The sequence below is a fragment of the Dermacentor silvarum genome, chromosome 5 (genome assembly GCF_013339745.2).
Source record: "Dermacentor silvarum isolate Dsil-2018 chromosome 5, BIME_Dsil_1.4, whole genome shotgun sequence".
In the NCBI taxonomy this organism is placed as follows: Eukaryota; Metazoa; Arthropoda; class Arachnida; order Ixodida; family Ixodidae; genus Dermacentor; species Dermacentor silvarum.
This window is the reverse complement of record NC_051158.1, coordinates 169,538,647-169,560,766: the sequence shown is the minus strand read 5'-3', so window position 1 is coordinate 169,560,766 and position 22,120 is coordinate 169,538,647. Positions and strand designations below refer to the sequence as shown.

The window sequence follows — 22,120 nt, the reverse complement described above, 5'->3', positions numbered from 1 at the left end:
GCAAGCAAACTTCTTAAACAATCAATTATTCTAAAGAAGTACCTATCTGTAAAAAAAATGGTGCAACAGAATAAGATGAAAAGAGGCTCCAGGATGAACCACATATAGCAGAACCTAGAGGCAACAATTACACCAATGAGCCTAACAGAACAAGTTCACATGTAACAAAAAATACTGAAAAAAATTGAAGAACTTAGAAAGCTGATCATTCAGATATCTGTAGTCTAATACTAATAAGCATAAGAATGCATTACACTGAACACACATACTTTGTAGAAGCGTGCGAACAGTGAACTTAACAGATCGCATCAAACAGTATAACAAAGGAATCGAATCAAATATTGAATACTTTTTTCAATAATGAGCAGTCAGAATTTAAAGAAATTTCGATATAACAAAGCAAATTGCAGATTTTAGCAGCTTTCTTATATAGAGTTTTACTGTACTTTTAATTTTTTTGGAGCAATAACTTGACTTCGTTTGGATGAATTTACATAATTTCTTTTACTCTGTTATATGACATGATGAGAATAGATCAAGAGCAAATGTGGTGACCCCCCAAGAAGTGTTCCGGGGCCCCTTTAAGAAGCATACGGAGACTGTTGTCCTACCTGATAAACCAGAACACCATGCAGCACGCTACACGTCTGTAGATTCCCAATTCAAACTCTAGTTCAATGTGGATGTTGATTTATTCTACAGTATCATGGTGCTGTGTTCTCTTATGTCTTCTCAAGCCATCAGCCCGCACAAAGGACTTGGAGCAGACAGTGCAGCGATGTGGTCGGTCACCTGTATGAATGCGCAGGTGTTGCTTCATCGCACTCCTCTGGGAGAATCTCTGAGAGCACGAAGGGCACTGATATGGCTTCTCGCCTGTATGGGTGTGCAAGTGTAGCTTCATGATGGACTTCCGCGAGAAGCTCCGAGGACATGAAGGGCACTGAAATGGTTTCTCGCCTGTGTGGGTGCGCAGGTGTTCCTTAAGTTTGGACTTTTGTGAGAATCTCTGAAGGCATGAAGGGCATTCAAATGGCTGCTCACCAGCATGGACCCTCAGGTGAAACTTCAGGGTGTCCCTTGATGAGAAGCACTGAGAGCACAAATGGCATGCAAACGGACGCTGGCCAGTATGGATGAACAGGTGCCTGTTTAGGTTGCTCCTTTTTGAGAAACTCTGAAGGCACAAATGGCATTGAAACAGACCCTCGCCAGTATGAACCCTGGCATGTTCTTCCACACGAAACAGTTTATCAGCATCAAGATCAAAGAGCCGACATTGGTGCAGGCATCCCTGCTGAGAGTTGTCCCCACTGGCTGTTGATGGAGAAATACAAGGCCTCGATACTGCACAAATAAAACAAAAGAAGAATTTAATATGAAATGTGATAGAATACAGACACTAAAGTAAGTGAGCTTTCTTTTTTTTTATTTGGCACGTATTGAGGGTGATTGCAGGTATAATGGAACCACGAACACCTAGTGGTCCCTTTTGATTAACTCCTTACTTCTGTATTTAAATGCTTCTTAACCGTGTTTGTGAAGTCCACTCATGTTTTCACGAAAAAAATAATTTTTCAGAAAGGTAAAATATTACAAAATGAGAGAACGTGGTGTGTCAAGATATTCAGATTTCAACCACCTTTATGAAACCATCCCAAAGAGCTTCGACCCAGCTTGCTCTCTGATCCTCAATGAGCACTCGAGGTTTGGTGGCCATATCTGGCACTTGCTAAACTTGTAATGATTCGCTGGCACGACAAACTTGTCTCATATAAAACTTCATCAGTAGGTTTCACCTTTTTTATCATATGCCGCACTTTAGCAAACCTTTTCATAGCTTGAGATAGTAAAAGGCAGCGAGGACATACTGTATTTTTCTGTGTATAAATTGCCAACACATAAAGCCTGCACCCCCTTTCATAACAGCCCGGAAAGAAACAAATAGTAGGTGCGTATAACCCGCAGAAATACCTACATACAACGCTCAAATGGTTACAAAAACAGTCTCTATTCGGGGATAAACGACTTGCCCATGTAGTATCTTCGGCCAGTGACTCTGTTCCCCCCTTTTCAGAGATCCTGCTGTGCCGTTGAGCTCAACTTATCGTGATTCAAGTTCTACTTTGCCAGCGCCGTGTGCACTATTTGCCAAATGCTAAACACAAAATGGCAACCCGTAAAGAGCAGAAGAATGAGCGACAATGAAGGTGGGGAGAAGGGAGCTTCAACACACAGCGGTGGAAGAAGGGTGGGGTTCCCAAGGAGATAACGAAAGTTTGAATGGTGAAATCCTTGCCCTGAAGTGGGGCTTTATGGCAGCGCATGCTGTGCTGCCATTAAGGCACACCTCAGATTGAAATTTGTGTAATCTGCACCCCGACCTTATTGTTTTTTCAAATTTTTAGTATGAGTTATACGCACAAAAATAAAAAGCTTCTTTTCAAGTGACAACTCACCATTACATCTCACACTAGTGCTTATAGAAATGCTGATACATTAGTTCATATAAAATGTAGGAATGAATTATGAATGGGGGACTTGACATTTGGCTAAAGACTTAAATTGCTCATGCATATCTGTTATAACAAATGCCTCCTGTGCTAATATCGAAATTCCAACTACCATCACTCAACTTCTCTTGCAGCCACTGATACAACAATAAAATGCTAATATCACTACACTGCATGCTGTCACGCGAGTGCTAAAATACTGTAGACAGACAACAAATACATATTGAATACAGGCATTTATTTGGTGCTCTGATAAAACAGACAGTGGCAAGCAAACTTATTAAACAATCAATTGCTTAAAGTACCTATCTGTAAAAAAAGGTGCGAACAGAATAAGATGAAAAGTGTCTTCAGGATGAACCACATATACCAGAACCTAAAAGCAACAATACATGAATGAGCCTAACAAGTTCACATGTGCCAAAAAACAATACTTAAAAAATTTGAAACTTAGAAAGCAGATCATTCAGACATCTGTAGTGTAATACTTTAATAAGCATTAGAATGCATTACACTGAACACACATATTTTATAGAGGCATACAAACAGTAAATTTATGAGATCGCATCAAACAGTGCAACAAAGAAATCGAATCGAATATTGAATACTTTTTGAATAATGAACAGTCACAATATAAAGAAATTTCGATATAACAAAAGAAATTGCAGATTTTATCGGCTTCACTATATAGAGGTTTACCTGTATTTTTAAGTTTGGGGAGCAATAACATAACTTGACTTCAAGTGGGTCGATTGTCTTTTCTTTTGCTCTATGTTATATGACATGCTGAGAATAGATATCGTGACCCCCCAAGAAGTGTTCCGGGGCCCCTTTAAGAAGCATACGGAGACTGTTGTCCTACCTGATAGAGCAGAACACCATGCAGCGTGCTACACATCTGTAGATTCCCAATTCAAACTCTAGTTCAACGTGGATGTTGATTTATTCTACAGTATCATGGTGCTGTGTTCTCTTATGTCTTCTCAAGCCATCAGCCCGCACAAAGGACTTGGAGCAGACAGTGCAGCGATGTGGTCGGTCACCTGTATGAATGCGCAGGTGATGCTTCATGGCACTTCTCTGAGAGAATCTCTGAAGGCACGAAGGGCACTGATATGGCTTCTCGCCTGTGTGGGTGTACAGGTGTTCCTTCATGGTGGACTTGCGCGAGAAGCTCCGAGGGCATGAAGGGCACTGAAATGGCTTCTCGCCTGTGTGGGTGCGCAGGTGTTCCTTAAGCTTGGACTTTTGTGAGAATCTCTGTAGGCATGAAGGGCATTGAAATGGCCGCTCACCAGCGTGGACCCTCAGGTGCACCTTCAGGGTGTGCCTTGATGAAAAGCACTGAGAGCACAAATGGCATGCAAACGGACGCTGGCCAGTATGGTAGAACAGGTGCCTGTTTAGGGTGCTCCTTTTTGAGAAGCTCTGAAGGCACAAATCGCACTGAAACAGACCCTCACCAGTATGAACCCTGGCATGTTCTTCCACACGAAACAGTTTATCAGCCTCAAAATCACAAAGCCGACATCGGTGCAGGCATCCCTGCTGAGAGTTGTCCCCACTGGCTGTTGATGGAGAAATACAAGGCCTCGATACTGCACAAATAAAACAAAAGTAGAATTTAATATGAAATATGAAAGAAGAACACAGATACTAAATTAAGTGAGCTTTCTTTTTTTATTTGGCACATATTGAGGGTGATTGCAGGTATGATGTAACAAAGAACACCTAGTGGTCCTTTTCGATTAACTCCTTATTTCTGTACTTCAACGCTTCTTAACCATGCTTGTGAAGTCCACCTATGTTTTCACCAAAATTTTTCAGAAAGGTAAAATATTACAAAATGAGAGAATGTGGAGTGTCAAGATATTCAGATTTCAACCACCGTTATGAAACCTTCCCCAAGAGCTTCGACCCAGCTTGCTCTCTGATCTCAATGAGCACTCGATATTTGGTGGCCGTATCTGGCACTTGCTAAACTTGTAATGATTCGCTGGCACGACAAACTTGTCTCATATAAAACTTCATCAGAAGGTTTCACCTTTTTTATCATATGCCGAACTTTAGCAAACCTTTTCGTAGCTTGAGATAGTGAAAGGCAGCGAGGACATACTGTATTTTTCTGTGTATAAATTGCCAACACATAAAGCCTGCACCCCCTTTCATAACAGCCCGGAAAGAAACAAATAGTAGGTGTGTATAACCCGCGGAAATAACTGCATACAACGCTTAAACGGTTACAAAAACAGTCTCCATTCGGGGATAAACGACTAGCCCATGTAGTATCTTCGGCCAGTGACTCTGTTCCCCCCTTTTCAGAGATCCTGCTGGGCCGTTGAGCGCAGCTTATCGCGATTCAAGTTCAACTTTGCCAGCCCCGTGTGCACTATTTGCCAACTGCAAAACACAAAATGGCGACCCGTTAGGCAGAAGAATGAGCAACAATGAAGGTGGGGAGAAGAGAGCTTCAACACACAGCGGTGGAAGAAGGGTGGGGTTCCCAAGGAGATAACGAAAGTTTGAATGGTGAAATCCTTGCCCTGAAGTGGGGCTTCATGGCAGCGCACGCGGTGCTGCCAATAAGGCACACCTCAGATCGAAATTTGTGTAATCCGCACCACGACCTTATTGTTATTTTCCGAATTTTTAGTGTGAGTGATACGCACAAAGATAAATAGCTTCTTTTTGAGTGACAACTCACTATTAATTATCTGAGAAAACTACTTGCTGACCTGGGATTTACTCAGTGTCGTCCTTATAGGCCTAACAAAGTATAACATCTTTAGTTGCAGTCTTGCTCAAAGTGAAACTTTGCGGACATTTGTGTCAGTTTCTTTTATTTTGACCTTAATGTAAATGTATAAGGCAGTAAACCGAACAATGTTCACATACACAAACTTGTTGATCGATGACCTGGTAATGGCTTCCGGAAATGCTGACAACTTGCCCGAAAGTTCTCGGAAACCAGTGACTAATTCGTTGCACTGATCAGAATGCTTCTCACAATGGCCACAGGGACCGTCGAAACCAGCAGGACTCCCCCACCCGCCAGAAGCAGTTTCAAATCATTTCCTTCTTAATGTGAGCTCAGATGCAGCAGCAACGTCAGATTTCATTTCTCTTTGCACTCATCTCGATAATTTCTACCTTCACGATGAACAGCAGATACTGCCACTTCGCACTAGCCATCATGCAAAAACGAAGAAAACACAAGTGAAAACAACGCAACGAAACAATGCTGTGCGAGTGAGCCAGGATCATTATTTGTAGGGGGTTGCCCACCCGTGACTGTGGTTGCACAGTTGTACAGTGAGCTCGTTAGGCCCAGTCTATCTTACTGTTGTGGTAGAGCTGTGCAGGCGCAGATGGGCTGAACAGCTTTTTTTTTTTTTACCTGGTTTAGGCTGCTCACCCGGCCACCATGCAGAAAAGCCAACTTCCGGGGCATTCTCACGCTTTTGGAAATTCAATATATCAGTAGTGGCTGCTGTTTTTGTTTGATATAACCATATGTTTTACGATACATTCTCATTGTAACTTCATGGTGTAATTGCTACCTGTGCAAGTTGGCACCACGCCAGCTGTGCCAATGATGTCATCCACAGCGCCGCTCGCCTTTTCTTATCAAGGTTATCCATCAGCCGCCGTAACAGCTGTGCTGTTGACCTCATTCTTGGAGCTGTGCCACCTTTTATTGCCTCACTTCATACACTCGCATCGCGAATCTTCATATACGCTCCCACGTAATAAACTTTATTTAAACAGCAGACAACGAAGATCATCCTCAGGTGGGCGGCGTCCTCACTCTGGGATGCTGTGGTCCCTCGCCACTCGTCACACTCTGCCCATGAGTCGAAACTGGCCCTTAGGGCCTGCGCTGGTCAGCAGGGCCTCCCATTGCTCTGGGGCAGAGGGTTAGGGGATTGGAGGCAGTGTCACATTGTGTGCGCACTGCAATACCATATGGTAGTGCATGGCACTGAGCATTTATTGCAGGCGTAGTCATAGCATGTCGGATACATCGCATCCAACAGTGTCCCGTGTGTAAACATGTTTGTCCATGCAATGGCATCCTCTCTCATCAATTTGGCTTGTGGTGGAAGATACCTTCTTCTGCCGAGTCTGTAATGCGCCACGATTTCGATGTATTGTCTGGGTATGCCTTTGTCCAGGTCCTCCGCAGCGTCAACTTCCAGCAGGTTAGCCCGAAGAGTGTGTTCTCGGGCTGCGGCATGTGCCGCCCCGTTCTCCGCCAGAGACTCGTGCCCCGGATTCCAGACTTGTGTATATCTGGGAGGTCCTCAGTCCTTTGAGTACGTCTGAAACCAGAGCATTTATCCTTCCAAGTTGGCGGTGCCTACCCGCCGTTTGCGAGTCCGTTATCCCCACTACTTGCTCATGCCCCCTCGTTGCGATAGCTGCGAGGGCGATCACTGCCTCTTTGGCTGAGTCCCTGTCCCAGGTGCCAACCAACATGACCACGAGCTGTTCTCTACTGTTCGTCACGCTGGCAGCGTGCACCTCCATCTCTCTGTACTTTGCGGCGCCTGCATAACGTTCATCGTCATCTTCGTACGCCTTTCCGAGCTTCTCGATTCTTGCCGTTCTTTTTCCCCTATGATACTCGGGAAGCATGTTACCTTTGATGTTGTTTCATAGATGCAACAATATTAATTTCTTGCCTATATGGCCTTCTACTCCACATCCCAGACTTCTTGGGTTGTCTCTTACCGGCTTGGTCAGCTTGAGTCTCTCGAGTTGGCTTGTTCTATGAGCGTCCGCCAGCTCTTTCCACGTGTTTTGGACAGTGATGCTACTGGCGCATGCCATGTTGGAGCACATTTTGAACAGCTATAAATGCTTGACACAGTAAAACAGATCTTCGGAGCACTTTTATGAAAGCGATTGCAAACTTTATTAAATGGAGCTTTTGCAGTGGGCAAGTTATATGAAAGCAGTAAGTGGTCACTCATTCACAAACTCAATCCAAACACTATAATTACCCACGCCCTTCACCACAGTCCTTACTACAGATTGCGACGAAGTGGTGGTACTTAAGATGTGCTTAATGACCACTTCAGTGGCTTAGAAAAGCATGGAAGCACTTAGACATGCCGTGTGCATACTTCAGAGGTGTTTTAAGAACATCTCACTGCTGCTATAAATGTATGCTTTAAGATGGAGCACATGGTTGTAACGTGAAGTCTGAAGGCGTAAGTTGCACTAGAACGGCTGAGTGGATGTGAAGGTAATCCTCAGGTGAGAAACAAGCCAAAAAGCAAAAAGTTTCATGTTTATTTATTGCATGCAGCTACATTGTTGCCCAGTATAGATCAAAACTAGGGGTGTGTAAAAGTAATTTTTCATATTGAATTGAATCCAACAGTGCCAGAAGTGAATGAAGTCAAATGTAGAACATGTTTAGAGTAGATTTAGAAAAATAAACAGCTACTATCAAAATATGTATAAAACAATCCGCACATCCTAGTGTTCACAACATTAGCAAGTTCCTGTCATTACATCGCACGTTATGAAGCACTGTTTACTAAAAACACAAATGAAACATGAGAAACAAATGAGTTTGCTCGCATACACAGGGCTCTTCGGAGAGTGCAAATGATCACTGTATAGCCAGGAAAGTCTAGCTCCCTGAGAAACGTATCTAGCCTCCTCTGCTATGCACATTCTCATATTTTATGCCTATACCATGCCCACGGGGATGAAATTTATTGTACTGCTTCAATTTGAGGTTTATTTGTGCACAGATGTTTTAAGTATTTGAAGAATGTTGAAAAAATATTTGTATTTACGAAGTGCTTATTCAAAAGGTTCAAATATTCGCACATCCTTAAAACAGTTAATTCTTGGATTTATTAAACTTAAAGACATTTCCTGTGCAATAATTTTGTTGTTGAGGAACTTCCTTATGAGAGACTAGTACAACTGCAATTCAGAAAATCTTTCTGAACACTGAAAGACAGGATCCGCCCAATTTCTTGCCTTCTGTGCAATAATGTTTTATACATTGCAGGTGTTATTGCGTGCTTACTCAAAATGTTAATTTTATACGAGTACAAATATTTCTACAGATATGAGTCGCACTAGTGCTTACAGAAACGCCGATACATTAGTTGATATAAAATGGAGTAATGAATTAGGAATGAGGGACTTGACATTTGACTGAAGACTTAAATTACTCATGCATATCTGTTATAACAAGTGCCTTCTGTGCTAATAATGAACTTCCAACTGCCATCACTCAACTTCTCTTGCAGTCCTTGAGGCAACAATAAAATGCTAATATCAATACACTGCATCCTGTCATGCGAGTACTAAAATACCAAGCACAGACAACAAATATACATTGCACACAGGCATTTATTCGGTGATCTGATGAAACACAGTGGCAAGCAAACTTCTTAAACAATCAATTGTTTTAAAGAAGTACCTATCTGCAAAAAAAAGGTGCGAACAGAATAAGATGAAGAGTCTCCATGATGAACCACATACTATACCAGAACTAAAGGCAACAAATACACGAATGAGCCTAACAGAACAAGTTTACATGTAACAAAAAAAACAATACTGAAAAAAATTGAACTTAGAAAGCAGATCATTCAGACATCTGTAGTGTAATACTAATAAGCATTAGAATGCATTACACTGAACACACATATCTTATAGAGGCGTGCAAACAGTAAATTCATGAGATCGCATCAAACAGTTCAACAAAAGAATCAAATTGAATATTGAATACTTTTTGAATAATGAACAGTCACAATATAAAGAAATTTCGATATAACAAAGGAAATTGCAGATTTTAGAAGCTTCATTATATAGAGGTTTGACTGTATTTTTAATTTTTTGGAGCAACAACATAACTTGACTTTGTGTGGGTCGATTGACATATTTTCTTTTTCTCTATGTTATATGGCATGCTGAGAATAGATCCAGAGCAAATACGGTGAGCCGAAAAGTGTTCAAGGGCCCCTTTAAGAATGTATGAGGACACTTGAGCTACCTGGTGCAACAGAACACCCTGCAGCATGCTACACGTCTGTAGATTCCAAATTCAAACATTAGTTCAACATGGCTGTTGACCTACTCTACTGTATCGTGGTGCTGTGTTTTCTTATGTATTCTCAAGCACTAACCCTGCAAAAAGGACTTGCAGTAGATGGTGCAATGGTTTGGTCAGTGACCAGTGTGAATGCACATGTGTTTCTATAGGCTATGAGAAACTTAACCTACTCTACAGTATCATGGTGATATTTTCTCTTATGTCTGCTCAAGTAACCAGCCCGCGCAAAAGACTTGGAGCAGACAGTGCAACGGTGTGGTCGCTCATCAGTATGAATGCTCAGGTGTTGCTTCATGGCACTCCTCTGTGAGAATCTTTGAAGGCACGAAGGGCACTGATATGGCTTCTCGCCTGTATGGGTGTGCAAGTGTAGCTTCATGATGGACTTACGCGAGAAGCTCCGAGGGCATGAAGGGCACTGATATGGCTTCTCGCCTGTGTGGGTGCGCAGGTGTTCCTTCAGCTTGGACTTCTGTGAGAATCTCTGAAGGCATGAAGGGCACTGAAATGGCCGCTCACCAGCGTGGACCCTCAGGTGTACCTTCAGGGTGTCCCTTGATGAGAAGCACCGAGAGCACAAATGGCACACAAATGGACGCTGGCCAGTATGGATGAACAGGTGCCTGTTTAGGGTGCTCCTTTTTGAGAAGCTCTGAAGGCACAAATGGCATTGAAACAGACCCTCGCCAGTGTGAACCCTGGCATGTTCTTCCAGACGAAACAGTTCATCAGCCTCAAAATCACAGAGCCGACATCGGTGGAGGCATCCCTGCTGCGAGTTGTCACCACTGGCTGTTGATGGAGAAATACAAAGCCTCGATACTGCACAAATAAAACAAATGGAGATTTTATTATGAAATGCAAAAAAAGAAGACAGATACTAAAGTAAATGAGCGTTCTTTTATTGATTTGGAATGTATTGTTGGCTATTGCAGGCATGATGGAACAAAGAACACCTAGTGGTCCTTTTTGATTAACTCATTATTTCTGTATTTAAATGCTTCACGACCGTGTTTGTGAAGCCCACCCATGTTTTCACCAAAAGACAATTTTTCAGAAAGGTAAAATACTACAAAATGAGAGGCTGTGGAGTGTCAAAATATTCACAGATTTCAACCACCCTTATAAAACCATGCCAAAAAACTGACCCACCTTGCTCTCTGATCCTCAATGAGCACTCGAGGTTTGGTGGCCGTATCTGGCACTTGCTAAAGTTGTAATGATTTGCTGGCACGACAAACTTGTCTCATATAAAACTTCATCAGCAGGTTTCACCTTTTTTATCATATGCCGAACTTTAGCAAACCTTTTTATAGCTTGAGATAGTAAAAGGCAGCGAGGACATACTGTATTTTTCTGTGTATAAATTGCCAACACATAAAGCCTGCACCCCCTTTCATAACAGCCCGGAAAGAAACAAATAGTAGGTGCGTATAACCCGCAGAAATAACTACATACAACGCTCAAATGGTTACAAAAACAGTCTCTATTCGGGGATAAACGACTTGCCCATGTAGTATCTTCGGCCAGTGACTCTGTTCCCCCCTTTTCAGAGATGCTGCTGTGCCGTTGAGCTCAACTTATCGTGATTCAAGTTCTACTTTGCCAGCGCCGTGTGCACTATTTGCCAAATGCTAAACACAAAATGGCAACCCGTAAAGAGCAGAAGAATGAGCGACAATGAAGGTGGGGAGAAGAGAGCTTCAACACACAGCGGTGGAAGAAGGGTGGGGTTCCCAAGGAGATAACGAAAGTTTGAATGGTGAAAATCCTTGCCCTGAAGTGGGGCTGCAAGGCAGCACATGCTGTGCTGCCATTAAGGCACACCTCAGATCGAAATTTGTGGAAGCCACACCCTGACCTTATTGTTATTTTTTTTAATTTTTAGTGTGAGTTATATGCACAAAAATAAATAGCTTCTTTTTGAGTGACAACTCACCATTGTTTATCTGAGAAAACTACTTGCCGACCTGGGCTTTACTCAGTGTCGTCCTTATGGGCATAACAAAGTATGACATCTTTAGTTGCAGTCTTGCTCAAAGTGAAACTTCACACGCACTCTGCTCCTTGTGCTCTGCCATCACAAAACTGTGGAGCATTCCTTGTCAATTGCAGCAGTCCATTTGCCAAACAAACCTCTCCCTCTGCACCGTACCGGTATAACCTAACATTACTCAAACAGCTGGATGCAGAACAAGGCAGGCAAGTGTGCAAAATGTTAAGTTTCTGATCACATTTGGGGTCCACCCTCGTGCTTGGTTTTCGCAAAGCACAGTTGAACGATGAGCACTTTCAATTTTCTTGCATCTTCACACGAAGGAATCACACATGAACACGGTGGCTAGAATGCACTGCAATCTCATTACAACAAATGACCCTGCAACCTCCAACACAGCCAGCTACATCCTATTATGGTGCAATAATTTGTTAAATCGTGTTGGATATCCTGCGAAAGTGACTTTACAGTTCATTCTATAACAACAATCCAGTTGTTCTCTCTCCATACCTGCGAACTCTCCTGAACGTCTCGTTAAGAAAATTCTGTCACGTTTTACGAAATATAGATTCAGTTCGAGAAAGCCTTTAAAGGTGCTGAAGAAAGGGGTAGTGCCAGATGACAAAAATGCATATAAAAAGGTGATTGTGACAGCATTTGTGTCACTATTTTGTGGCAGCACTAGTCACCATATATTAGCAGGGCACTTGCCTCGAGCAAGATTATTTGGAGACGTTCCTGATGCAAGTGAAGTCCTCAGTCACTGGAAAAGTCACTGTGATCTCAAGATTATGCATTGCTTGTCAGTCTTAAGGTGAATTATTAACAAAGTGTGCATGCATCCCATAAAAGGTATTTTCTCAGGGCACACTTAAAAGAGAACTGTCCAGGAAGTGTCATGATTTTGGTGGGAATGAGAATGCCTAGGAATCGCACATGCCGTTTGTGGTTCAAGTAGAAATCACAATTTTAAATTGGTAAGATAGTTGCAAAAAACAGTTTGCTTTGAAGTGGCACTGTGGTGCTAAGGCTGTATTATTACCAAGTGACCACAGATTACTATACATAGTGTTCCATATCTATTATTTAAAATCGCTTTCTTTATATTCTCTAGGAATTTTCACTTCATTCTAAATTTATTACAATTTAAGAAAAGTTCACACTTACAGGCATAGGCATTGACGCAGCGAGTAAAACTGCAGAACCATGGTTACTCTAATTTCATGGCAACACACATTACGATGCTTCACATGCTAGTTCGCATAAATCTAAGTTCTGATCGCACACTCAAGCTAAAGTTATTTTCAGAGCTCGCTCCGATTTTCAAGAGCAGACATGCTTCCGAATCACAACATGCTGAACTGCCAATCATGTAAAAGTACAGTTCACCGTTACGAGTGTCCTTTCGAATTCGAAAGGTTGGCTTGGCTAAAAAAATCTGTCAGCCCTTCCACTGGGGTGGAGATGGAAGACCAGCGACTATGGTGGGTATTATGTATATTTCCAATTATGACTATAAAGATATAAAGATGGTGTAATTGGTTATTCGAACTATTAAAGAATGAGAAATATATATGATCCGGTGGTTTTCATTTATTTAGTGACCACAGACAGGGACCATGGCCTTATGGTCGCTACGGTACGCCTCCATAGGGTGTACGGCAAAGGTAGGCACGTTCTTCATAAACACGTCACCAATGTCACACAAACAACGCATAGAACTGTTCTCGACGATGGCGGCGTTTTGCCCGTGTTCGCACCAAACGCACATGGCATTGGTGACGTGTTTATGAAAAATGTGCCAACCTTTGCCGTACACCCTATGGTGGTGTACCATAGCGGTAGGAGCCGTGTTGCAGATCGCTTTCAAGATACGGCGCGCGCAACTGCCCGGCGCCGTGCAAAGTACAAGTTGCTCACAGAGCAGAAGCTGCAAGCCCTCCCTCCCGCGCTGCCTTCCCACTGTCCTCCTTTCGCGTGGGAGATTGAGTCACTAGTTCCCCTTGCACCCAGTCGCAAAATACGCATTTGGTGCCGCAGCTAAATGTCGCCCCCCACGTCCTTTCGCACAACGGAAGAAGTCACGTTTGCGCTACGCCGTGCGTTCGCTCGCCGTGAAAGCGCGCGTCCCTAGCGTGCTTTCACTCGCACACACAGCATATGGCCAATGAGAGTTTTTTTCTACATCTGGACGCAACCATCGAAGACTGGGCCCTTAACAGCTTCGTTGTAAAAAACTTGGGCTTCACTTGTATATGGTCAAAGCAGTTGGACAGGAAACAACAGGATGTAGCAGTTATTACGGAAATAACAAAGCAGCAGTTCCGGAACCATGAAGTGCATGAACATCACCTTAATAAATGAAACATTACATAATTTGCATTAAGTAAGGGCCATACTCGTCATATGCTTCTCACCAAAGTCCCCATACTATTGCCATCACACTCACCTCTTACTGTTTCCAACATAAAGATTAAGAAACACAAACGCAACTTCAGATAGAATGCAGATAAAGAATGCTCAACGTTTTCCGTGTCACCATCGCAGTATTCGACACACTGAGTAGTAACTTTTCCGAAAAAAAAAGAAATGGGTATCATAAACCTTTCCATTGTCAGTCTGTGTAAGTAAATGTTCGCTTTCACGTCTGCCCCCCCCCCCTTTGTCACGACAGCAGAATTTTTATGCATTTCAATGTTCACAGGCTGGCAGGTATTTCCCCGACACATCAGAATGCCGTGCAGCGTATTGAAGACGCATTTAGAAGCCTAGTTCCAGTCCTTTTACCTCTATCAGATGCGCCGAAATGACTAGTTTTTTTTACTCTGCGGTAAATACAGTACAATCCAGCTGGTAGGTTTTTCAAGAGCGCAACAACAAAAAAAACGTAACAGGCAGGAAAATGTAACCGTTACGAAGGCTGCAAATCACCCCAGCAATGCCACAAACAGCTCTGAATGGCTGCCAGCACAGTTATTAGAAATCTTGGTGCTCGTACCTTGATCGGTGACAGAGTGTGCACGTGCGTATAACTAAAGGAGGGACATAAAATGTTCCATGAAAGTGGTCACTTTCAACTTTGATATGCTTCACTGCATAACACAGCTCTATCGTAGCAAAGCTGAATAAGGTGAAGTGGCAATTATGCAATGCTTACAAGACCCTTGGAAGCCCCAAAATAAATGGGCCCATAAGCTCAGTGGTCTGGTGCACGTGGTTCTTGATCATTTTTCTCCTCTGCATACTTCTTTGGGTGCTTCAAGTGCTTTGTGCACGCTTTCTTTCAATATGCTTGTGCAACTTTGGCCGCTTATTGCAAGCTTCGGTCACTTGTAACACGCGAGTCACTTGCTGCAACTTGCTAGTCGCGTTGATGGGATTTAGGTCGGTACCATGAAAACACGATGTAGCAGCCGGGAAAGCGCAACGACCAGGAACGTGTCAATGGGGTTCCACTGTATTGCAATTCCATGTTCCAATGCATCACATGAGTAACCTGCACTATTGTGTCTTAAGGGGCCCCTTACCAGGCCACATAGCAAATTTTGTGCACTGTAAGTTGTTACATGCCCTCTAAGGAGTGTTCTACGGCAACAATTTTTTCAAATAGGTTCATTAATAGCAGAGACAAATATTTGAAGTGCCATGAACCCATGATTTCAGAAGCGAGTGTCACCGCCAACATGGACACTCTCTCCATTTGCCCCCATCTAGCCTCTGCAAGCGAAATCCCTTCCCTGAATTCTCCCATAGCATAGCCAGAGGATTGCGTGACAAATACGTCTCGGGTTCCGCCTTCTTTCTTTCATTTTTTTTTCTCTTTCTCTCGTTTTTGCTGAGTGGTGCACTTCCAGTAACAATCTCGCATTTGTCTCATTTTGCTCAGTGCACGATTTTGCGCGCTCTGCACAAGAACACCTGTTTAGTGGTATAAGTCAGTGCCATGGTCACAAGCACTGAGGCAGACACAAGCAGATCAAAGAGCACAATCACGCATCGAAAATGGGTAAAACATGGCAGGTAGAGTTGTTTTCTGCACGATGTGAGAACAAGCAGACAAAACGGAAGCATGTCCCTCTAGCTATGGCACGGAGTAAAACAAAGGCTTGCAGACATTTATTTTGTAGGTTTTATAATTTATATATACTTTAAATCCTCTACTGAAGCAACAGATTAAACAAATAGCTGATGTTGCCTTCAGTAATTTACAAAGTCTGGTGTCACTGTAAGTAACCTCACAGCACTGCAATTTACGTAGGTGCACTAGTGAGATTGACGTCGACTCAGCGGCTAAGAATGCGGCGCCCACGAGAAGAAGGGTGCACAGTGTTTAGTTAGAAATGTTTGAAAAGTTCATTTCACTGCGCTCAGCATTGCAATACTTTGCAATGCTTTGCATACACGATCGTTAGCACATATCGTATGCACTACACTTGTCAGCTCAAAATGGCCAGATTTTGACAGGGACCCTTTAAAGCTGCTTTTTTGCGAAAAGCTCCGACTGCAGAAGTGCCAATGAAGTGGCTCCTTCCCCAAGTGCTTGCACTTGTGTTGAATGAGTGGGCAGCATGCCAGTCGCATAGTCACAATGGTTAAAGATGGCTCTGCTGCAACTCCTAGTGATTGACTGTTGGTGAGAAGTCATTATGCCTCCCTGCCCATCATCTCGTTCACAACACAAAACTATAGGGAAATATCCCATAGAATCTTAATATCAGGCTCATTCTTCACTCATAGCAAATAAGCAAGATTTACAGTGTCAGGGAGGAAATTAGGTTTGCTTGCTACAAGCATGCGTGGTAGGAAGAGATCACTGAAGTTCTGTTACTGTACTTCCCTTTGATCAAATTAGACTGTAAGATACCACGAGAAAGGAAAATTAAGCTTCCTCTCTGTAAAGTGAAGTTTTGGTACACCACTGCTAGTACTGTGCTACCACTGCTATACCTCTCTTTCATAAGATATAAGATACAATGACAAAGCAAAATTTTAACTCCTCTCTGCAGAGTTAACTTTTGGTACACCGCTGTTCAATCGCTTTCTTTAAATGAGTCTTCAGCTTCACTCCTAAATCATTAGTCTTGTCCTGCTTAGTTCAATCAAAGTTTGGCAACCCTTGCTTTCTTATGTTTATAATGCTTCTTGAACAAATACCTTTATTTTTAACCTTGGGTCCAAGTATGTTCCTTCATTTCTTGTATTCATTCTCATTCCTGCACGAAGCCTTTGATTGCAGACATATGCATTAATCATAATAGTACAGTCGACCCTCACAATACTGAACTTGCGGAAAAAAAAAACATTTCGACAAAGGCCACATTGAATACAAACATTCTAAAGAATTGCATAACATAAAAGCATGTACCATTTAAAACAGCACTTTATTGATGACATGGGCTAATACTCGTACCACATGGGCACTTTCAATTGGGATCCAGCCGGATCAGGACCTAAATTTTCAACCCCAAATGGCTCCCTCCTCGTTCTCAAGCCCTCCAGTGATCGCAGCACCTTCATCCGTGGACAATACGGCTTCGACAGGGGCCACTTGGAATGACATCGTTCTGTTTACTGGGCTATATTGTTATTCTTTCTGGGGTTTTACGTGCCAAAACCAGTTCTGATAATGAGGCATGCCGTAGTGGAGGGCTCCGGATTAATTTTGACCACCTGGGGTTCTTTAACGTGCACTACAACGCAAGCACATAGGCGTTTTTGCATTTGGCTTCCATCGAAATGCGGCAGCCGTGGCTGGGATTCAATCCCGCGATCTCGTGCTCAGCAGCGCAACGCCGTAGCTGACTGGGCCACCGCGGCAGGTGTGCTATATTGTTACACAAAAGAATAAAAAAAAAACTGACACACATTGCGGACATTTGTGTCCGTTTCTTTTACTTTGACCTTAGTGTAATTGTATAATGCAGTAAACAGAACAATGTCCGCGGACACAAGCTTGTGGACCGTTGACCCATCAGTGGCTTCTGGAAATGCTGACAACTTGCTTGAAAGTGCTTGGAAGCCAGCGACCGATTCGTTGCACTGGTCAAACGCTTTTCACAATGGTCACAGGGACCGTGGAAACCAGCAGGACTCCCCCACCCGCTAGAAGCAGTTTCGAATCATTTCCTTCTTAATGTGACCTCAGATGCAGCAGCAACGTCAGATTTCATTTCTCTCTGCGCTCATCTCGATAATTTCTACCTTCACGGTGAACAGCAGATTCTGCATCTTCACACTAGCCATCATGCAAAAACGAAGAAAACAGAAGCGAAAACAACGCAACGAAACAATGGCAATCGCTGTGCGAGTGAGCCCGGATCATTATCTGTAGGGGGGGGGGGGGGGGGGATTGCACACTCATAGCGTGGTTGCAAAGTTTTACAGTGAGCTAGTTAGGCCCTAACTTACTGTTGCGGTAGAGCTGCACAGGCACAGATTAGCTTTTTCTTTGCTTTCATTTATTTATTATTATTTTTATTTTATTTTTTGAGGCGGTGTTGGCAGCTCGACTGGCCACCGTGCAGAAAAGCTAACTTTTGGGGCATTTTCACGTTTTTTGACATTCAAATATCAGCAGTGGCTGCTATTTTTATTCGATGTAACCATGTTTTGTGATACATTCTCTTTGTAACTTAATGGTGTAAGACATTTTTGCTGCGCCCCCTTGAAAGAAACTTGTAGTAACACGTTGGTCCCGTGTGACTCATACATCATCAGTGAGACCAGAACCATCTGGTATCAATGAATGCTTTTGTGTGTCGGAAAATGTTACAATAACACACCACAAAATTGTCATTTTCATTTTTCTGGAACCGGATTAGATGCAGTTATTAAACATGCTGTTTTCGGATGTGTACAACCTGTGAGACCATGTGTTCCTGGGATGTTTATTGCTGGAGCAACTAATGTTGTGCAACAATAACCGTCTAACAAAGACCACACATTCTAGTTGTAAACCTTGACTGAGCTGTTACAAACTTGTTTTCTGTATCCAGGTTACACAGTACGTCGTACATATCTGGGCTTCTTATCTAGAACCCAAAGCAATGCTTAATAGTTCCTATTCCTGGATAATACTTCCTGCTTCTGCTCCACCTTCTTCTTTATCTTCCAACTAGAGCAATGACTTCCGGATTGGTAGACTCGTGTTGTTCTAGACAGCACTTCTGTTGCATCTCGGTCCTTCTAGCTTGCCATTCAGCTGCAAGATCACGAAAAGGAACCGCTCTGTCTATACCACTTCTCAGCGATAAACCACCAACTGTTCTTTCCAAGCGCCAATACAGAACTGATTACCTATCTCTCCGAGCACCAAGTTATGTCGGGTGCTGAAGTCATTCGCTCCACGCCGTGCTACCTGTGCAAGTTGGCACCACGCAAGCTGTGCCAATGGTGTCATCCGCAGCCCTGCTCGCCTTTTCTTATCTAGGTTATCCATCAGCCACTGTAACAGCTGTGCCGTTTGTAGTATCAGCGAATGCCACGAGCGCATGCGTGGATGCCTGAGTGACATGATGTCACGCCACAGTTGACTACTTAAATGTCTAACTCAATAAACCTGTGTTCATTCCTGTTTCGGCGTCTGTTACTTCAGTGGCGACAAGGTGATTAACCCCCACGGCCAGGGTAAAGCATAGCAACGCATGCCGGGCCTCCTATTTTTGACGAAGGGGACGACAAGTGGGAAGCATATCAGGTGCGATTAGAAGCTTTCTTCGAAGCCCATGAGATTGTCGATCCGAAGAAGCGTTGGGCCTTACTTGCTGCCGCCCTTAGTACCAAGACGATAGATCTCTTGGCAGGGCGTTGTGCACCTGACAAGATTCAGGATCCGACGTACGAAGCAGCAGTTCAAAAACTGGCTGAGCACTTTGCACTGAAAAGAAACGAGATAGCGGAATCTTATCGTTTTTTCACAAGGAATCAACAAATCGACGAGTCGACAAGCGATTTCATTGTCGAACTACAGAAGATGGCTAATAGGTGCAATTTTGGCCAGGCGCTAGATAGGATTTGTGCGCGACAGGCTTGTCTGCGGTATACGGGATGCTGGAGTGCGTCATAATCTGCTAGCAAGGCACGCGCTCACGCTGCAGGAAGCAGAGGATGCGGTGATAGCTGCCGAGATGGCGGCACGCAACGTACAACAGATGGGAGATGCACCAATCACAGAGGGCATCCACGCAGTACGAACAAAGCAAGAGCGGCAGAAGTTCGTCAGAAGGCCGCAGCCAAGCCGGATGGCTGAGTCCAGCAACGAGCACCAGACCGGCTGCCTTTGCTGTGGTAGTGACTCCCACAAGACCGCCAAATGCAGGTACCGCCATGCTGAGTGTTTCTCGTCGGAGGAGGGGACACCTGGCTGCAATGTGCAAATCCAAGCCACGCCAAGAAAATGTAGCTCATTGTGAGGATTCAACCTACGACAGCGAGGACTACAGACAGCTCCTGTTACACCTCCGTGAGTCGTCGAGAGGACTGGTCGGGCCTATATGGCGAATGCTACAGTGGAAAGGGGTGCCCGGAAGATGCAAGTGGACACCGGGTCACCAGTGTCAATAGTGACATGGCCAACTTACGCCCAGCACCATCACCGTTGGCCCATGCTCGACAAGTCGTCGTTTCAACTGAGTTGCTTCCACGGTAGACTACCTGTGAAAGGACAGCTGGAAGTTCCTGTCACCTACACTGGAAAAACTGTCAACGCGACGCTAGTGGTGCTCGGCTGCTCAGGTCCAAACCTCTGTGGGCGAGATATAATTCAAGCAATTCAGCTGACTGGAGGCCCAGTGCTCAACGTGGACGAAAATTCTATTGCTGCCACGCTGAGGGCAGAATATGCCGATCTGTTTTCTCCAGGGCTAGGATTAATCAAGGGGCCTCCGGTTCATTTACAGTTGCGCGAAGGAAGCATACCGCGATTCTGTAAGGCCCGTTCTGTACCGTACGCGCTACGAGAACCTGTAAATGAAGAAATCGGAAGGCTGGTTGACACGGGCATATTGACACAGGTCACCAGTGCCGAGTGGGCGGCGCCACTCGTTCCCATCGTCAAGGACGGTTCCATCCGCTTGTGTGGCGATTTTAGAACGACCGTCAATACAGCATGCCACACGGAACAATATTTGCTGCCAAAGATAAGGGATATATTTGAGAAGCTCAACGAAGGGGAAGTATTCAGTACAACAGATTTGAAGGATGCATACAACCAACTACCGATAGATGACGCGACAAAGAAGCTGCTTGTGGTAAACACGCCAAAAGGGTTGCATTGCTTCAACCAGCTACCGTTCGGGGTAGCGTCGGCACCAGCGGTTTTTCAGAAGCGAATGGAAACTATATTGCAAGGTCTACCGGGTGTACAAGTATACCTGGACGATGTGGTGGTCGCCGAGAAAAGAGGAAATTGTGACACGTTGCGCAAGGTGTTCCAGCGGTTAAGGGAAGCCGGTGTTAAACTGCACCCGCTCAAATGCAGATTTCGCCAGCCGGAGGTGGAATTCCTTGGTCATTGCATTAGCGCAAAAGGCCTGAGGCCAAAGACAGAAAACATCGACGCGCTCTTACGAATGCCTCGACCTACGGGTGTTACAGAACTACGCACACTACTAGGTCTGGTTACGTATTACAATGCATTCTTGGGGGACTTGGCTACAGTACTTGCGCCGCTATACGAGTTGTTAAGAAAAGACGTGCCTTGGCAATGGGAAGCTAAGCAAGAGGAGGCATACGAGGCAGTGAAGCGGTTGATAAAGGAGGTGAAGGTTTTGACCCACTATGACCCAACCAAACCCCTCATCTTGGAAACGGACGCATCCTCAAGCGGCGTCAGGGCAGTCTTGTACCACAGAGTGGACAGCGTAAACCAACCAATCGGGTTTCGATCTCGCACCCTCTCTTCAGCCGAGCGAAATTACGCTCAGGTTGAGCGCGAAGCCTTAGCGGTGGTATTCGGCGTGACGAAGTTCCGCCAGTATTTGCTGGGAAACAATTTTACATTGGTCACGGATCATAAGCCGCTGATGCGCCTTTTTAGCCCCGATAAACCAATACCACCCTTGGCAGCAGCAAGTATATAGCATTGAGCTCTTTTACTGGGTGGTTACAAGTACTCAATTCAGTACAAACCGGGAAAAGACATAATTGTGGCCGACGCTTGGAGCCGTCTTCCCGCGCAAGTGCCACATGATGACAAGACAGTGAAGTCAATGCTGAAAGACGAACGAGAGTATGTGCTGCTGGCAGACCACCTGGACTCCGGACTTGTGTCGGCGCACAATTTGGCCGAAATGACGGCACGTGATGGCATGCTCAGGCCGGTCATGTGTTATGTTCAGGAAGGCTGGCCAAGAAAATTGTCGGCAGCACAAGAAGCATTGCGGCCTTTGTTCCAGAAGAAAGACGAGCTGACGTGCAGCCACAGTATCCTTTATTGGGGCCATCGGGCCGTGATACCCGCCGCTGCTCGGAAATCAATGCTGCAGCTGCTGCACGATACCCATCAAGGCATGACTGCGATGAAAAATC

At 44.2% G+C, this 22,120-nt stretch overlaps 1 protein-coding gene and 1 long non-coding RNA gene across 2 annotated transcripts in view; one reads left to right on the top strand and one right to left on the bottom strand.

Annotated features, from left to right (window-relative positions):
• Window positions 1-1,005: 1,005 nt before the first annotated feature.
• On the top strand, window positions 1,006-10,344 carry LOC125945278 (uncharacterized). Its single transcript, XR_007466776.1, has 3 exons — window positions 1,006-1,060; window positions 3,825-3,908; window positions 10,217-10,344. It is a non-coding gene; the product is annotated as an uncharacterized LOC125945278 (long non-coding RNA).
• LOC119453887 (zinc finger protein 239-like) overlaps window positions 2,735-22,120 on the bottom strand; it is a 48,947-nt gene continuing 29,561 nt past the window's right edge. Inside the window, exons 3-4 of the mRNA XM_037715937.2 lie at window positions 9,538-10,419; window positions 2,735-3,375 (exon numbers count right to left, since the gene is read on the bottom strand). Of these exons, the coding sequence (XP_037571865.1) occupies window positions 9,764-10,419 (656 nt within the window). The 3' untranslated portion in view covers window positions 2,735-3,375; window positions 9,538-9,763. The remainder of the gene's footprint in view (window positions 3,376-9,537; window positions 10,420-22,120) is intronic.